The sequence below is a fragment of the Lepidothrix coronata genome, unplaced genomic scaffold (assembly GCF_001604755.1).
Source record: "Lepidothrix coronata isolate B3197 unplaced genomic scaffold, Lepidothrix_coronata-1.0 Scaffold82, whole genome shotgun sequence".
In the NCBI taxonomy this organism is placed as follows: domain Eukaryota; kingdom Metazoa; phylum Chordata; class Aves; order Passeriformes; family Pipridae; genus Lepidothrix; species Lepidothrix coronata.
This window is the reverse complement of record NW_016690262.1, coordinates 3,226,829-3,246,089: the sequence shown is the minus strand read 5'-3', so window position 1 is coordinate 3,246,089 and position 19,261 is coordinate 3,226,829. Positions and strand designations below refer to the sequence as shown.

At 40.8% G+C, this 19,261-nt stretch overlaps 1 protein-coding gene across 2 annotated transcripts in view; it reads right to left on the bottom strand.

The window, feature by feature from the left end:
* The window catches only part of TBC1D9 (TBC1 domain family member 9), a 52,246-nt gene extending 40,519 nt beyond the window's left edge, over window positions 1-11,727 (bottom strand). For both annotated transcript variants that reach the window (XM_017820326.1, XM_017820327.1), the window contains exon 1: window positions 11,544-11,727. In XM_017820326.1, coding sequence (XP_017675815.1) covers window positions 11,544-11,670 — 127 coding nt within the window. In that variant the 5' untranslated portion in view covers window positions 11,671-11,727. The remainder of the gene's footprint in view (window positions 1-11,543) is intronic.
* Between the last annotated feature and the right edge of the window lie 7,534 nt (window positions 11,728-19,261).

The window sequence follows — 19,261 nt, the reverse complement described above, 5'->3', positions numbered from 1 at the left end:
CCATGGAAATTCAAAGTCTAGCTTACCAAGATAATTGCAACAGACAGTTTATCAGGAAAATCTTACTTCTATCATCACATAACTATTTTGATAGATGATACATGTGATATTTTAAAAAATAAATGATGTGTTTTTATAACATTAAAATCAGTTAATATTTCCTTGTGCAGTCATGCAGCTACACCTGTCTGCCCTCCTTCAGGAACTGTTCTGTTTTGCATTGCTAGGTCAGCACTGGCTTTTTGGGTTTGGGTATTTGTTTTTTGGTTGGGGGTTTTTTGCAATGCAGACGTGATGCAACCAGAATAAAGTCACAGCATTTCATCTAGATGATCTCTTTGGGGAATTTCTACATGAAGTAGAAACGAAAATTAAAAAACACAAGACTATTAACGGCATTTTAATAGTGTTCATTAATTCTTCATAGAGCAAGTACCTTTTCAGATGCGATTAAGTAAACTGAAAGTTTCTATAGAAACAGAACAGAAACAAGGAATCATATTCCTTAGATTAGACAGGCCTTTGGGCAAGAGCCAGTAAATTACCCAGGCATCAAATCACATGACTATACTTATTGCAAGTTTTTTCCCCATTATTTCATCAGGTTTCTGACTAGATACTGAAATAAGGGAAGAAATTCTCAATGTAAGAATACTAGATCTGCAAGCCCTTGTTGAAGTGTGATGTTGTCATGAGCAAAGGTTAAATAAAGCACGTGGTATAATTTGTAAGATTAACATTTGTCTAACTTACGGCAGCCCCAATCCTGAGGGCACTAAAGCACAAGCAACCACATATCAAGGAATAGTCCCATGAGACACACTTGCCAAATTTCTAGAGCAACCATACCAATACAGGGAAAAGGGAGAGATAAAGCCATTTTGTTTGACACAACTTTTTTTGTATAGTCTGGTTTCTCTTTTGCAAACTTGAATTCTAAAGCAAAGGTCCCGAAAATGTCTCAATATTCTCTTTGTTTTCTGTAAAACATAGACATTAGCAGAGGAAAACCAGTGATATGTAATACCTGGAACCAGGGAATACAAAGCCACAACTGGCTGGGGGCCTGGGAAATTGCTCTTGCATCATGTTACTGGAAGGACAACCAATGCACTGGAGGGAATTACTGGAAAGGGGTTCAGTTACCTGATGCAATTTGTGCTGAAGGAAGATATCACACTACGTTTTACTTATCTGACCACACTCAGTGGTGGCTCACATTTAGTCATAAACTGGAGTGGGAGCCTGTAACCACTGCAGAAAGTGTACAGACTCTAATAGTCTGTATTCACACATTAAATCATGATGTTCTCTACTTGTATCCTTACACTAGCAACCAATTTTCAACCTGGTTTTTTGCTGGAAGGGATTACGATCACATGAAGCCTGACCCCCTGCATAACACAGACTTCTTTTAAGTCAAATTATTTCTATCTCACCAAAGAATATTTTCTGGAAAGGTAGGTCATTCTGGTGTGAAAACTAAGCCAACTGCTTCAGCCAGTTCAGATTTTTCCAAGCACCACTGCACTCCCTGCTCTTGGGAGACCAGCATTCCACATGACTTACAGTCCAGACTGATTACAAACTGCCCACAAACAGTAATGAAATCAAGGGATGATCTGCTGTAGAATCAATCCGGTACATTGCAAGTTACCACTGAAAGCACACATACTGGACTCAAATACCTGAAGTAAGTCACAATATCTGTGACTGTTTGGATATCCATGGCACAGATCTTTGCTGCAGGAATACTTCTCCCTCTTTATTTTCTTTCTTTTAAAGTTATAATTCTTCTATCTTTCACAAAAAAGTTGCTTTATAAAGCATCAATTGCTGGTGTTTTTAAAGGAAAAGGGAGTTTATGCGCTGTACACATGAACAATCTTTTTTAGTACCAAAGGATTTTCTTATAACAACAGTAACCCTCTTTCACGGAAAGTCACACTTTAATTTAAATAAAACACAGACAAAGACTAAAGAGTCTTTATCACCTTTCTACAGTCCCCCTAACAGCAATGTTACAATTATATCTGTGAGCCTTTGGCGTTTTTCCTGCTAAAATACACCGGGCTCTCAGAGTAAATTGGATTACATATCCAACCAACAGTGAGGATCTGGGTTATGTATTACCTCTAGCACACCTTATTAAAACACTGAAGCCAATGAATTGTAATAAATAATGACACTTCAAAGCTTAAGAGTTACCAGCAGCCACGGCTTTGTTGCACAGCAAACACCATGAAAAAGCTTGGGATGGTATCAGACAGCAATGCTTCCCATTCAGCTTTAACCTCAGAGCAGAGGTGCTTTCAGCACATCCCAGAGACCTGTGATACATCCATTCCTCAGGGACATGGGGCCACCTTGTATCACACCTTGCCCAGAGCTGGAAGGAGGTCACTCTGCAGTTGGTATCACTGTTTTTGTGCAATGCTGCCATGCAGGGACACCCTCCCTTCCCCCAGTTTGCCAGATTACAAATGTGTTATTCACCTGACTCCCAGCAGCAGAGCCCTGCCCTGCTGTATCCTTCTCCCAGATCTACATGAATACAATCTACAGCCTGATAGTCTCTCACAACACCCTTTGCTAGGAGCTTTTTATCTAAAAAAATGCCTAAACAAAGAGCATACATGTTTTTAGCACGCAAACACAAAAGCATATCCTGCAAAAGAGCTGAGATTTGTAGTACAGGTCAGACTGACTCTTGGAGCCACGCTCATGAGCTATCATCAAACAGTCCCATGGATGCCAGCAGCCTATTTGTGTAGGAGCTCAACACTGCAACTAGGAGAACTTGCAACGTCACATGTGCCAGCAGTAAGAACTTTTCAAAACAGGCATCGTGACATTCCAACACTGAATCAGAAACACACTGCTTAAAAGGTTCTCAGTATTTAAAGCATGCTGATGATGACTCCTTCTCCTTCCACTGAAGTGATGGACACATAATGAGCTCTGGTCATAAACCTGGAACACCCAAGGGACCTATTTAGACTGTAGATGTCAGCTGATTTCCAAGAAAGCCTTAATCAATAAGGTTGATTTAAGTCATATTTGCACCATGAGCATTCAGTTTTATATTGATTTCATGGACAACGAATAAACTCTTCCTAAAGTTTAAGTATTACTTCCTGGACTATAAAAACAATAACTCATAAGAATACATAGTATAAGCTATTGTTTTTCCTAGTAACTATAATGAATCATTACTCTTCCATTCTTTCTCAAGGCAGCTCATGTGATTAGCCCTCATTTGTTATTACAGGATGAGATCATCCAATTACTTGTCTGTCAAAACTCAACCTAGAGCAACCATCTGAACTCCATGGATAATACAATGGACAAATCCTTTTAACAGGGAGGGTCAGTTCTGTTTGATTTAATTTCATGGGAAAGCCTATATGAATAGTAAATATTATAAACCACTCAAAAACAATTACAGTGTTAAACTTTCAATACTAGTAATGATACCCACAAAAGTAGGAATATAACCTCTTCATTGTGAACACTGCCCTTGAAACTTTATGAAGGGTTAGGGTTTTTTTACAGGTGTTCATTCACATAAACAAAGGCAAAATAAACTCTAAAGACTTATTTCATAACTGTCTTCCCATGTGGGTTATATAGCATTTGCTTACATGGGCATCTAATGTGGAATCAAGAAAAAGAAATTTTTCCTCTCAACATAAGGTGTTGAAACTAAGATTTGTTTTCTCCAGTGTCTGCCTTTGTTGCTCTCTCTTTCTACTAATGCAGTTCTACAGAGCACTGATTTGTCCAGCCACCATTTCCTTTACACACAACTTTTCAAACATGTTCAGTGCAATGGACTTTGGGGATGGACTGTCCCTCTACTGACATTTAGCCAGAAAAGCAGCAAAGACAGTACTTGCTTTTTCTGTCTTCAGACTGATGGACACAAATGAGGGAAGACAGAAAACCTAACCACCAATCTTTAAAAAAAAAAAAAAGCTCAGGAAAGGCCAGTGTGATGATCTGGCTTGACTACTGAGGGATAAAGCAGTAACAAACACTAAAGCTTTCATCCAGCCTACAAGTTAACAACTGTAAAAGTGATCAGCAATTGAACTACTACCACAATACTTGTCAAGGTGACCATCCCTGTAAAAAATCTGTATCTTAACTCAAACCTAAATCTCATTGGGCTCAGACTTTCAGCTTTTAGAATTTTTGGTAACTTCTTCTGTTAAGCTGAAGGGCCCTAAGCAGTGTAAGGCTAACCACATTTGCCAGTGTTATCTACTAAACAATACTTAAAGAATTTCAGGCTTATAAACCTTTGCTGGCTTTCTCTGTAACAGAGAAGAAACCAGAATGTGCATTACATTCTGTATCTACCATTACATACAGATAAATACATACAAAGCAAAAGAATTTCAAAAAAACCAAAATAAATTTCCACCGAGGCTCAGTTTTGCAGCTGATGAAAAGTCCAGGCAAAGAACTCCCACAAGAATACATCCAAATAATAAGTTCCCAGAAATGAACCCACCAGAATTTAACTGAAACAAAACCCAGCAGAAGTAGGAAAACACAGAGAGATGAGCACTGACAAGATATGCTGGACAGTTACAGGTATGTGAAAGCTTACAACACAGAGTAAAACTGATATTTGGACAAAACCTCAAACAAATAATCTCACAGTGCTGAAGAAAATAAATTTTATACTACTTTTGGTTTGATATAAACAATTATTCATAAATTTGTAAAAAAAAAAAAACCAAAACATTCAGGAAAAGCAGTGTCAAGTATCACTGACCAAAGCAGCAGTGAAGTCACTGAATTTCACTCAAAACTACTTATTTTAAGTATCCCATTCTCTCAGAGTAGCATAAGCAAATTAAACAGATTTCATCCAAGAGCAAAATGTAAATCAAGTACATGTGCACCAATACACCATTCAGAGAAACTATGTAAGACTAATGAACAAATCAAGTGAGGAGGAGCCATTTAACGAAAAAGAAACAAAAACAAAACACCACCAAATAAAAATAAAAAAAAAAACCACCAAACATAAAAACTCCCAAGAAGAACCACCAAACAAAAAACCCCCAATGAAACAGAAAAAAAACGCAAACGAACATCACCACTGCTAACCCAAGAAAAATTACTGTAAACTGAATCTAGTCAATGAAATCAATGGCATAAATTGAGAACTGAAGTGTGTACAGTAAACTCAGCTTTAACTAAGAACAGTTCTGAAGCACAGCATGGTCAAGTACAAGCTAAACCTGAAGAGAAGCAATAGTTTCAGAAAAAGCTAATTTTAAATTCTAACTGTTCTGACTGAATACCTGCAGATAGGTGAGATTTCAATAAGCTATCAGAGGAGGCACTTTACCAGGGAAATCAATGATGCTGAACAAAAAATCTCAATAACTCTGGCTAACAAAATACTGGAAAAGGCAGAGGGAAAGTATAAGGACTGTGAGGAAAGAACAACAATAAAATAAATTTAAAAATTACTAGGTGACGCTAAAACTACTGCTGTAGAACAAATTCATATACCCCAACTTGGAGACTTCAGAAAAAAATAATCAGAAATCAGGCCTAGAAAATACTTAGAAACATTCTTTTGAAAAGAAAACAAATGGAAAGGTTATCAAGGAGTCCTCCAGAACCTAAGCCTACTTAAGTACCAGATTTAAAGGCAAAAATGCATATGAAATTTCTGAATATCAACACTGATCAGACAACAGAAGGATGATTAGTGATCAAAGAGGGAAAGAAAAGCAAGATTTCAGCCAAATGCTTACAGCTCTTTATACACTTTGTATCATCATACTTCAATAGCATTGGTGGCAGGGACAACTCCTGTCTATTACAGGAACCTCTGTGAAAGAAGATATATTCTTACAAGGATTCATAAGTGGACAGTGGAGGGATGGAAATACGGAAACTGATGTGAAGAAGTGCTTCTTCTACACCTTTCAGTGTGGGACTAAAGAGCAATAACAAAAATCCTGTAAGCAACACAAACTCTGGTATAATGTAGAAAATTACTAAGAGGCCTAGACATTTATTGCTTACTATTTTGTGATCCTGTGTGACATTTCCAACAGGGTTTCCTACAAACAGGAGAAACACCAGGCAATCCTGGAATTCCACATGTCAAGTAACGTTATTTCAGAAGGCAAAAATGGCAAAGGGCAGCTCAGCTCAGAAGCCTCGATGGGTCACACTGCTCACAGGGTAAAAGGTAAAGTATCATTCAAGAAAAGTCTTTGACCAAGAAGCATCACAGTAGGGAAAGCAAAGCTACACCAAGCAACATCTCAGGCCCTGTGTCTGTGCAAACAGTGCCCTGCTGCAAGAACTGGAGATCAAGAGAACCTTTAAGTAGGAAGTGAGACACCTTCCAACTGAGGAACTGGGAAAGCATCTGGGAATTCAAGAGAAAGACCAGCAATCAAACCAATCAAACAGCAGTTCAACCCCAGACATCTGCATGTTCTGGAAATGGAAATCCACTACTGTGAAAAAGCAAAACACACCCACAGCAGATCCTAAGGAAAAGCTCAGAAGCATCAGAGCAGATTTGGGGTACTGCCAAATGACAAGAGTGGAGCAAAAGAGACTGGTTTCCACTCCATGAGCTGAAATGAACACGAAAAGCTGATAGACAGGCTGGCCACCTCTACTGGTTATGCTAATTGCATCCATTTTGATAAATACTACATTTCAAGTATCAGAAAAAGCACACGCCTTCTACTCAAATGTACCAAGTTTGACATGTAAAATTTTAACTGCTTGAGTCAACAAGGGCAGAGTTAACAAGTTTGTTCAGGCAGATGATACGCTGGCCAAAAGACTTTCTAAACCTTAAGTATAAAAACAGGTTTTCAAGCAACCTCTTCCTCAACTCTCTGAATTGACAGGTTGAGAGCAAGACAGAATCTTATCTCCAAACTTGATCTACTAATTGTGTTGTTCAGCAAGGCTGCAGAAAAGTCTTTCAAGATGGAACACAGTCACAGTATTAAAAATTGTATTAGATCTGACACTGAAAGCTCACATCAGCCAGCCAAGCTCAGAACCCCTCCTTTCTGCCCTTCCAATTTGGAAATTAAACAATAACTCTTTCTGCAAAAATATTATCAGATTCTTTTATCACCAGAAGTCTGCAAATTTCCATCTGCTCTCTTCTGCTTAAACATTTGAATAATCTTTGGCAACATCTCATAAACTTATAAACTCCTACTGCATCCCTCACGCATGCACTGTCCCAGCTGTAAGTATAAATATACCCTGTCTGCAAAATAATTCACTCCCAAAAACAGTTCTTTCAAGCTAAGAACAGTTTATTTGCCTTGGGATTCAAAGAGATCTCACAATAACACTTTAAACAAAATGACTTAGAATTCATCTCTACTTCACCCACAAATGTACACATGCAAAAGGAGCACAGCAGCCACAAGTTAATTGTACCACACCCTCAGTCTCTCTTCCTGTAAGCTCCAAGTGAATACACTGCTCTGCCATCCACTGTTAGTCTCACTAATTCCTTTCAATAATGTTTCCAAGCAGAAGAGTTTGGGAAACATTATCCCAGTATAGTAGAAAGCAGTTAGAGACATTTTTAAACCTATTTGTCACATCTGAATGCAAGACATGCTTAAAAACATGAGCCTTTTAGTTGTTTATAAACTTTACAGCATGTTCAAGATCCTTACATCCATGAAAGTAGTACTATCATACAGGGCACGGTGCCCAAATGATGGTAGAGATCTGGGTTCACCTTCTCTCCAAATACCTCTGCTTCAGCACATGCAGGCTGCTGTGCAAATAAATACATCAGATTCTTCTGGAAAAGGAATTATTTCATGTAGGCCAAACTAGCAGGCTGCCCAGGGAAGCAAGCAGAATATGTATGAAGGAGAGAAGGTTAAAAACATCCAGCACCTTTGAGAAAACTAATAACAGGAAAGAAAATACTTTTTTCCCTGTTGGTGAACAAAGGGAAGATGAAACTCTTGAGCAAAGGTCACAGAGAAGCAATACACGGGCATGGCATTATGTGGAATGCATGAAACAATTTAATTTAGGAGAAAGTTCATCATCAAGTACTTTTAAAGCAGCAAAATACACTTTTTTTGTTCTTGTCCTGGAAGATTAATGCAATGATGCAAGATAATGTGAGTTTGCAGAACAGCTATGAAAATCCAATTTAAAATCCAATTCACAAGTCTTTCCTATTTTCCTATTTTAAAAGGAAAATAAAACCCAAGCAACCCTTCAGTTAAGCCATGCTTACAAAGAAAAGTTGCACCGATGTGACCAGTGCTGACATAGACACAATAATTTAAATGAGTACAGACCTTACTTCAGTAAGACTTTTAGCAGAAAAGCCGTGTCTCTGAAAAAATTATTGATCAAATACACTTTGTTAGCAGAGGTGACTTCTGTGGGCTCACTAATCATCACTCCCTTAACACATAACAAGATCATCCTAATTCTTCTAATTTGTTACAATACAATATTAAAATAAGCGGAAAAAGCGTCTCCAATGTCCAAACAAGCATTTAAACAGTGTTTCTCAGTTCAACAGTTACACAAACGAAGGTCAAGAGGAGAGAACCAGTGTAAAAGGGCTGATTTTTCACCCCTTCCCCCAAGGCAACTGATACTCCTTCTCCTGCAAAGGGTTGCGGCACTCAGAGTCGATCCAGGAGAACAGATAACACCAGTACTGTTCTTCTGTTCCAACACAAAGCCAACAGGAATTACTTTCACCACCCCCAAGGCTATACAAAATACTTGTTTTTAAACTGAGATGTGTCAAAAGACCTGAAAGATGAGGCCTTCCAGACTTTGCTCTGGTGACGGCAACCTTTGTCCACAGGATGGTAGCTAAGTGATGGAAGAAGGGTAACACAGAGACCCTGGCAGATATTTCACGCCTTTCAGACGCATTTTCAGAGTCACAGCATTCCATCCACCTCCAAAGGGGTCTGTTCTCAGCCTTCCCCCCTCATTCTCACTCACTCACCCACATGAAAGCACTCTGTCTCTTCCTTCAGCTGCATTAGAGCAGCCCCAGCTAAAGTTCTTTGAAACCTGACATGATCACAGATAAAGAGAAGGGCATCACATTTAACCCTGATCAGTTTGCTGATGGGGTAGTTTCACAGCAAATCTAGATTTGAGGGCTCTGCCAGAAAATCAATGCTTCTCATTGTCTACCCACTGCTTAAGTTACACAGTGAAGCCAGGTAATGTCATCAACCCCATAGTCTCATCAATTTGAAAGTCAATTGTCATTCTACAATTCAAGAAAAAACGACTTCAAGAGTCAATAATGGAGTACAAGTCAGAAAATGTTAGATCAAAAAATAAAAAAATAAAAGGACAGCTGTATTTACATCCTCTCTTGCATATATGAATTCAGGCCATCCCCACCACAGTGTAAAATCCTGCATACAATATTTCTAGACAGTTTCAAGGACATATAAGCTGGTTTCCCACAGAGCAACCAGGCCAAATTTTATATCACATTCATGGGTGGATAACTTTTTAGACTATATCTGAGCAAATTTCAGCATTATGTCACTACAGAAAGGACAATTAAGGAGAAAAAACCCCTAACCCACCATTCATAAAAGGTTCTTTTTTTATTCCTGTTTCTTTACTTTTGATCAGATAACCTCCAGCTCTGTCACAAGAACAGTATCATATCATCTACAGAATTTCCACAGGGTCATCCTAAATGCTATCATTGCTGCAAATTATGTATCCAGTTTACCTTTTCAGCAGATTTATTTATTCTGAACCCTCAGGATCAGCTAGGTCCCTCAATACCTTGCTTTTAACCAGTCTTTCCTACTGGCAACAATCCACTGGTTTTCTCTACCTGCCTGGAAGTTGCCTTATTGCTACTACCTCAATGCCACGGCTGCTGCAATTCCAGGCAAAGCACAGGAACTAATAAAAGCTACATGGAAAGCAGTTTTCAAAATACACATAGAAATTTTGCCTCCTAAACAATATTCACTATACAGACTTCATTCACAAACTAAAATAATGGATACAGTGCACAAATATTTACATTCCAAGGGGCAGGGGGGAAATGCAGAAACAAAGAACTATTTCTGTATTCTGAACTACTACCAAATGCTGCTGGCTTATCTGGCTTTCACAAAAAACCCTGCACATTTATGAATCCTACTCCCACTCAAGGACAAAATCTTCAAAAGTGATCTCTCCATCTGTACAGTGGTATCACCAACCAAACAACTGCAAGAAGACTTAGGTATATATGCACTGTGCAAACAGGTTGAGGAAAAAACTCTACATTCTCAACATGTTGCCCCAATAACTGAAGAATGACTGGAAAATAGACAGGTATCTCAAATGATCTCTAATTCAAAGATAACAAAGTCAGAAAGGTAAGAAGAATGCATTGTCAGATCTTAAAAGGCCAGGGGGCAATCTATGAAAGGGGAGCCTGAAAAGAATTTCTCAGTAAATAGAGCAAGGATGAACTTTTAAGGCACAACATGTCTTTTTATTGATTTGACAACTCTGTCCATAATTCAAAAGATTTTAAAAAATAATTAAAAATCTGTAGTAGCTGCTGGTCACTTCCCACACAAAAATGAGGTGGTTTATCAACACACAACACTGAAGTAGACTGAAGACCTTGGCAGTCTACACAAAAACACACTTCACAGCAATGCTTTAGTTTAGATTATAAATTGTTTACAAGTCCATAGAGCATTCAAAGACCGAAGAAACACTTAATCTCCTGGTAAATATGTACAGGACCTTGAACCAAATACAGATGTAGTCCATATGTTTACTTTGCTTAGTCTGAAGTACTAGTTGTCATGGAAGTGGGTAAAGAAGAAAGCACAGGTTTTCAGAGCATGAGTTTGACTGTTCTGTACCAATTCAAGAAGTACCAGTGGAAACACCACTGGGTTCTGTATCTCCAATATACAAAAATGTACCAATGGAAGTACCATTGGGTTCTGTATCCCCAACATGCAGATGTGTACATACATTGCCTAAAGAAGGGTGGAAGCTCTTGACAAATGGATATGCACAGTACTATCGAGGCTTAGATGCTTATGACCCAAACATCTACAAAAGCGTCTCCACTTGCCAGCAGTCGGAAACAAAAGCATTCAGGGAGCATACTTCACAAGGACATCGTGGAGAACACGGAGAAGCCGAAGCAAATCTCTTCTAATTTATGAATTACAACACGGTCTTTAAAACGTTTTAAAGAAGGCGTGTTAGAGGCTCAACAACAAAACGCTCCCGGAATCTGGGCAAGTCACAGCCCGATGTACGGAGCCATTGGACACCGGGGGGGGGGTCACCCCACAAAGCTCCAGTGCGTAAATCCTCACGGGAATCTTGGCGTATTCCACGCACCTGAGCATCGACGGGGCGCCCCCAGCCCGGGCACCGGGAGGGCGGCAGGATCGGGGAGCGCCTCCGCATCCCCTGGGGACCCCCCGCACCGCGGGCACCGCCCCGCCCGGACCCCGGCCCGCCGCCGCCGCCCTTACCCGCCAGTCCCCCGCCGCCGCCATCGCCGCCGTGCCCCTTCCTCCTCTGCAGGATGAAGTAGGGGTTGGCCCGCTCCGTCACCCACAGCGCGTTCGCCAGCAGCACCTCCTCGGGGTTCACCCACATGCTCCCGGCGCGGACAAAGGCGGGCCCGGCGGGCTGCGGGGGCGGCTCACGCTCGCACCGCCCGCATCAGGCGCCACCATGCCCGGCCGCCGCGGCCGACGGCGCAGCCCCGGGGGCACCGGCGGGCACCGGGCGGAGGGGCGGCGGTGGAAGCAGCAGCAGCAGCAGCAGCAGCCGCATAGCCCCCCGCTGGGCCCCCGCCGCCTACCCGCGCTCCGCCGGGCGCGGAGGGGCGGCTGCAGCGGCCCGGGGCGGCGGCAGCTCCCGCCGCAGCGGTGACATCAGCGCCGGCCCCGCCGCCGCTCCGCGCTCCTCTCCCGCACAAAGCCCGCGGGAACCGCCGCGCTCCCGCGCCGTGCGCGCCCCCGCTCGCTCCGCCCGCCGGGCGGGCAGCGCGCACCGCGCTCCCGGCACCTGCGCGCACCGGGCACGGGCACGGTCCTGCTCCTGCCCGCTCCCGGCGCGGAGCTGCGGGGACACCGCGGGGAGGGAGGCGCGGGGCGAGAGCAGCCCCGCCGAGAAGGACCCGCGGGTTCTGCTGGAGGAAAAGCTGCTCGTGAGCCGGCCAGGCGCGCTCGCGGCCCAGGAAGCCGATTTTGTCCTGGGCTGCATCACAAGCAGCGCGGCCAGCAAGGCGAGGGAAAGGATTCTGCCCCTCTGTTCTGGTGAGACCCCACCTGGAGTGCTGCGTCCAGCCTCCTGTGGAGACAGACTGAGAGAGCTGTGGTTGCTGAGCCTGCAGAACAGAAGGCTCGGGGAGACCTTCGAGCAACTTCCAGTACCTGAAGGGGCTACGAGAGAGCTGGAGAGGGACGTTTTGCAAGAGCACGTGATGATAGGATATGATAGGAGTGGTGGCTTCAAACTGACAGGGCAGGTGTAGATTAGATACCAGGAAGAAATTCTTCGGTACGAGGGTGGTGAGGCACTGGAACAGGTTGCCCAGTGAAGTTGTGGATGCCCCATCCCTGAAAGCATCCAAGGCCAGGTTGGGCAGTGCTGATCTAGTGGAAGGTGTCCCTGCCCATGGCAGGGGGTTGGAACTGGATGATCTTTAAAGTCACTTCCAACCCAAACCATTCTATGATTCCCTCTTTTAACTGCCTGCCTTGAAAAATTTGGCCTTCTCATCCTGTGGCTCAGAGAAGTTTGTAAGATTGGGTGTTAAGAGAGGGATCTGACCTCAACTTTGAAGGAAGCCATCCACCAGAGGTGGTGAGACAATCCTCTTTCCACAGTCCCTTTTTTAAGTATCCCTTCTCTGCTATGCCCCACGTAGCATTTGAAATTCACCTCTGCTGCTGAAGACCACATCGTGCCTATTGCTTAAGATGGGGGGAATTTTTGAGGGCCTGAAAAGTCCTAAAATAAACCAGTATACTTGGCAGTATGCCAAGCACACTCAAAAGGAACAGTAGTATGCGTAAGTAACATGTTTTCTACCCTTGCAACTCTGAACACTATTTGCTTTCCAAGTTGTCAGGAAAGGGCTGGACTTGCTGGCCTCCCTTTACTCTGAAAACTGTTACTGTCCAGTCAGATACTTATCTTTGATTTATTAAAGGCTTGGAGAAGAATAAATTAAGCCCCAAAGAAAACATTAAAACCGTATTCCAAGCACAAACTACTCATATGCAGGCTGTAGCTTTAGGATAGAGTTCAGCCTTTCATCAGGTTGTGCTGGCATGGGGCTGGTGCCCAGTGCTCATCATGTGGAGATGGACACATGGTCATGGGAGAAATGATTCTTCATCTGAGGTAGCAGTCATGAGGCTGTTACTGTGTAGGTAAAAGGTTCAGGAGAAGGAAGTGACCATCTCTGATGGACACTTAACAATTCTCAGTTCCACTGCACCATGGGGGATATTCATCATCATTGCTAAAGGGCAGCTGCACTTCAAATGGTAATGCAGAAGAGCTTCTTTACCCTTTCTGAATTTATCACAGAATGAGGTTATTTTGAATTTTAGTATTGCTGAAATGATCTTGCTCTTAAAGGGCTTTTTAGGGGTAGAATTTTTAAAGAAAAATTTTGAACAAGCAAGTTTCTTATAGCTTTGAGGAGAAATTTAAGGTTTTGGGGGTTTGATTTTTTGCTTTTGTTTTTGTGGATTTCGGTGGTGGTGGTGATATTTATGATCTTCTTTTTTTTTTTTTTAAACCAGGTCTAGTTAAAAACTACGTGCCAAGTAGCTTGATTATAGTTAAATTCTATCCTGGCTAAAATTAGTGGCAAAAATTCCAAGTAACTTCCTTTAGTAAAGACAGGATGTCACGCACACAAGGCTTATCAATGCTCCCGTGTTCTCATAGGAGTACTGATGGCTTTACCAGTGATGTCACCACTGCCAACAATCTCCAGTAGAACCACTAAAGCCACGCCAACATTTTAGGAAAGAATAAGCACATGATGCTCTGCTGTAGTTGAAGACAGGGATGAAGTTAATTTTCTCTGTGAACAGTCCACTTGCCCTCAAGAAGGAAAAAAAAGCATTATCAGAAGCTGGACACTCCTGCTTCCCACTCCTAACCTGCTTTTCAGCAGTGGGCACAGACAGTTATAAGTGGAAAACCGTGAGCACCAAAAACACCCTATTATTGCCAATTAGACAGCTTTACATGTGAGTAGGGTGACATATGTTACTGGCATAAAGAAAAGCAGAATGTCTGATATATTTCCTATTTATTTTCCATTAAGCATTACAAAGCATTTGAATAAAACTGGAAAGAAATGACATATCATCACTCAAGTAAATGGCATTTAAAATGAGATTGTACTGTGTCTTTTTGCTGCTGTGTTGTAGATAGTATCAAAGCATTTTTAAATGGAAACCTGATCTGCTTTCACTGTAATGTAAAATACAGTGTTGTGCTATCATGGCTGACCTGTTTGTTGAAGCAAATGCAAATATATTTTTCCTGCATGCTCATCACTTATTTTTATCCCTCATGCAAAGTGCTTGTCTATGTGTTTGGGGGGAGTTTTTTGGAGTCTTAATGCTCCATGATAAAGTTTCAAAAGTTTCTTTTTCATCATGTAGTTTAGAAAAAAAATTAAAAACTTCTGGCTAGTTCTGTGAATTATGAAAGGAATTTTTTTAAAAAGTGTGAAATGGAAATAAAAGAATAATTGCCTTTGCATGTTTTGTAGTATTTTTTTTTTAAAAATTGTATCAGGTTGGAACCTCATAGCGGTATTAACACTGAATGGGGCTGTTTAAAGTTCTCTATGCCACGAGATTTAAAACTTCGACATATATAATTCAATTTTGAAAAACCAATTAAAGAAATCAGGTGCAGATATCAATACAAACTAAGGAGTTATTTTCATATAGTGAGGTATTATAAGCCTCTCAGGGAAGAAAATAAACATGATTGTAGAAGGACAACCATTCTGTGTAATATCACAGACTAATGCATATTAACACTACTCAAGCAGGAGAAAGATTAAATAAAGCAGACATTTTACCATTTATTCCCCAGAAGTCCTTCTTACAATGGACCTGTTCTTCAGATGCAGCCAAGTAGCATTTGCTAGTGATTCAGGACAGCCATTCAGTTGACTAGAAGCAAAGATTAAATATCAAAATGTTGAAAAATAATCTTGGAGAAATGCACGCGTTGCTCAGGTTGGAACAACAGGCGTATATATCCAGGAGAAATAAACTGAATGCAAGCTTTCAGTCTGGATGAGGAACCTACCTCATGAGGAAAGTTAAATAAAACAGTTTCATATCCTGTGATGCATTTTTTTGCAATTCCCCATAATTATGACAGCTCTTCTTCAATATACCACTTACTACTTTTACTCTCACTGTGAATAACAGCTTTTTTAGGCTTTTTCTTTTCTTTTTTTTTTTTACTTTTTTTGTAAGATTCTGCCGTTGAGAGAGACAACTTGTTCCAGGTTGGTAAAGAGCGGTTCCCTACTTTCCAGCAACATATTATATTTAGCTACCCTTAGGTGTCGTATCGACTACTTTACCCTGTTGGTGTACCAGGCTCTCCATGGGTAAGGTGGGTGCCTGTCCAAAGCCCACACATCTGTTTGGGGACTACCTTGTTTCATGAGGTGTGTTGGATAAGGCTCAAAGTTTCCAGCTCTCCTGCCATGTCTATAAGATCCTTTGGTAATTTCTGAAGTGTAGGTGTCAGAACTGGACTCTGTATGTTAACAGAGCTTTGCCAGTTTTTGTTTTGTTGCAACAGAAACGGGCTCAGTTGGTTAGAGGTGGTGCTAATAATGCCAAGGTTGTGGGTTGGGGGTTTGATCCTTCTACAGGCCATTCACTTAAGAGCTGGACTCAATCCTTGGAGGTCCCTTCCAACTCAGAATATTCTGTGATCTCTGATTCTGTGATCTCTTTGCTAATTTGGACACATTCTGTCTGAATCATCCTTTTTTTTTTTTTTTGACACAGCATGGCACTGGGAATACAATGAGCACTTTATCTAAAATCTTAATGCAGTGAAAGCTTTCCAAAGAAGGGATCTGTATTTGGAAGGGACCCTTTGCCTTACGTCTGGCTTATGGATATAAGCAGTGGGCTGTAGTAGAGTGATCTGAGTCCTGATACAGCAGTGACCTTACATCACTATTTATTATCTTGTCAATCCCTATGCCATTCAGAAACAGTGTCATAAAGATTCTTTAGCTGAGTATTGATCATGAGGTATATATGAACTGCTACAAGTTTCCCAATCACTATTATCCCTTTGTCTTAAATATCTCTGTGGGTTTGTTTCACGCCCAGATCTTATGACCAAGTTAATTTCATATACAATCCATCTTCACAATTAACACTCTTTCAGCAAAACCCAGACATATGATACCAACTCTACTATTTCTATTGCCCAAAGCCTTCACCCTGCCAAAAAACAAACAAGCTTTGTTTGACAGGACCTACTTCCATAAAACCATATTTGGGCAGGTCAAGAAAAAATACAATTGCATTCTTATCCTGAAACTATTTATTAACATTGTGGCAGATTGGTTACTCTGCCATTGTAACAAAGTTCAGTGATAGACTATCTGGTCCATAGTTTGTTCAGTCTAACTAATTAACAGAGCTGCTTGTTTTAAAATGTGGGAACTACATCAGTATATGGATGAATGTATAAGAATTTTAACATCTGCTATCTTCCAGTGGAGTGAAAATAGAAAAAGCTTAAGAATGAAAACTCCAAAGAAGTTATTAAGATTTCCTGTGACAACAAAGCTGACATAACTATAAAGCTGAGAAGAAAAGCAGCTCTTTGGATATGCCTTAGGAGACTACGCATAGCTGAGCCAACATTACTAACAGAAGTGGAAAGCCAAGAAACATTTGTTTGCAGATGATATTTAAATGCAACAGGGCTCTGAAAAAGGCACAGTTATGATGTTTCAGCGAGATGCTAAGAAAAAAAGGGAGGTGTACATCTTGGTAACAGCAGAATTGGCCCCTTTCTCTCAGATTCAATGATCCAACTCCATCTTGCACCTCGCTGTCAGCACCTTCCGGAGCCACCTGCAGACAGGCAGAGGAGAAGTCACCGAACCAGTTCAGCAAGCAGCTTCACTGGCACTGCCTCTTCAGCATGACAGGAGTGAAAAAGTTTGAAGAAAAATACTGGCAAGGAATGAGTTTTCTTTTAAAGATTTTGATGGTTTCATTACGTGCTCTTGTAAATAATAATTTGAACAAGTTGGAGATGACAGATTTCTTGAGGAACAACGTAAGTTTTGTTGGACAACAGAGAAATGCTGGACTTAATTTGTCTTTAAGAGTGTTAGTACTCAGTAATTACTTACCCCAGAATCTCTTCATTAATTACTTATGCTAAGTACCTAAATTTAAATACTTTTGTATGTGTCATAAGACTTAATTAGCTTGGCCCATTTATAAACTGGTCAGGTTTGTTTATCCTTAAATTCAGAATAAATTTTGATTATGGTGTTCCTTGCTTTTCTATATGCTGTTTTTTGTTATCTGTGTTACCCTAAAATAAGAGTGCACATCTGATGTGAAATTATTTAGGGAAGCAACATTCCATCAAAAATGAGGAACAAACCTACATTAGACCTACGGAACCAAGTAGAAGCCAGGGTTCTGGTCTGTTCATTTACTCATTTGTGTTTTGAATGATTTACAGGGTTAAGTTAATTTGCAGTTAGTTTACTCTAATGCTTTTCTTACTGTAGCCTGGGGTCTCCAGGAATGTTTCTGGTTGCTGAAATCAGAAACCTGAAAACTGTCTCAGGGATCTTCAAAGCATAAATGGGCAGGGAAACGTCATGAAGCAGAATACAAAATTTCCCCTCTGGTTTGGCATACAAACTCAGTTAATAAATAAAAGTCATAGTAATGTGTTATAATAATTGTGATTCTTCTGTTTCATTGTGTACCTCTTACCCAATAATGCAATGTGATTATGGAGGGAGTCAACAAAGAAGTCGATTTAGCAAGTGCTGGCATAGAGATGGTGACACAGTTTGTGGGTGTGGATGTGTCTGTTCAGAGAGAGCCTGTAAATGTGGGTGGGGGTTTGGTTTATTTTGTTTGTTTGTCTGGATTTTATTAAATAAAGTAGTAGTCAATATAGATTTGTGTTCTAGGTTCTACTTATGTCTCTTCTGTTGAACAGGGTCTTCAGAGAACCAATTATCTTTGATACTTATTTCTGACACTTTGAACTTGGATTAAACTGGGGGCATCGTTTTGGGTTAAACTCCTCACTGATCTTACTAAGGCCCTTTAAAAAAACCCAAACAATTGGGAAAAATAGTTTAGTTGAAGAATCATTACCTTATTTCACAAATTATTCTGCTGTGTATTTTTGTCTCATTTTACCTATTTTATTTTATCTTTCTTTTTAAATGGCTCTGAGATGTTCTCTACTTGCTTACAAAATATAAGAGTATGTGGCACACACCCAAGAAGCTCCTAATACAACTCAGTGCAATCAGTGAAGATACATCAACGAGGAATCTTGCTTTGTGTGACTAAATGCTTAAAAAATTACTATGTGTCAGCTGGTATCTGAATTGATACTTGAAATTTCTGTTACATGTTCTTAAGGGAACTAGATGGCTCCTGAAATGCTGATAAAATATGCTTGATTTGACATCTAAATGATGGGTAATAAACTGTTTACCACTTACTTGCCTGTTTATTGAAAATAACATAGACAGCACCAAGATTAGTTAAGATACTGAAATTTGAAGAGCTGACTTCCCTTGAAAGCATCACGATTTGCAGTTGAATACATTAAAATCTCCCATAAATAATGGCATTGTACTTGGTGCAACCCAGGAGGACAGATTTGCCATCGCAGTAGATCCACATGGCCTCGCAAACCCCAAATACATGAATTGATTTCCTGCTAATTTTCTGAATGAATCATGTAAAGAAACACTGACCTGGCACTCTGCTCTTCCCCCTTGGTGCCCACTGACTTGTTTCACTCACACATTCTCACTCATCTCTCTAGTTGCAATTGTTCAGTTGCTTTTGGGTTTTTTCCCCCCTCTGTTTTAAACCAGTTATCCCAGAGGGGCTGCCACTGTTGCTGATGGGCTTTCCTTTGGCGAGCAGCAGATCCATTCTTG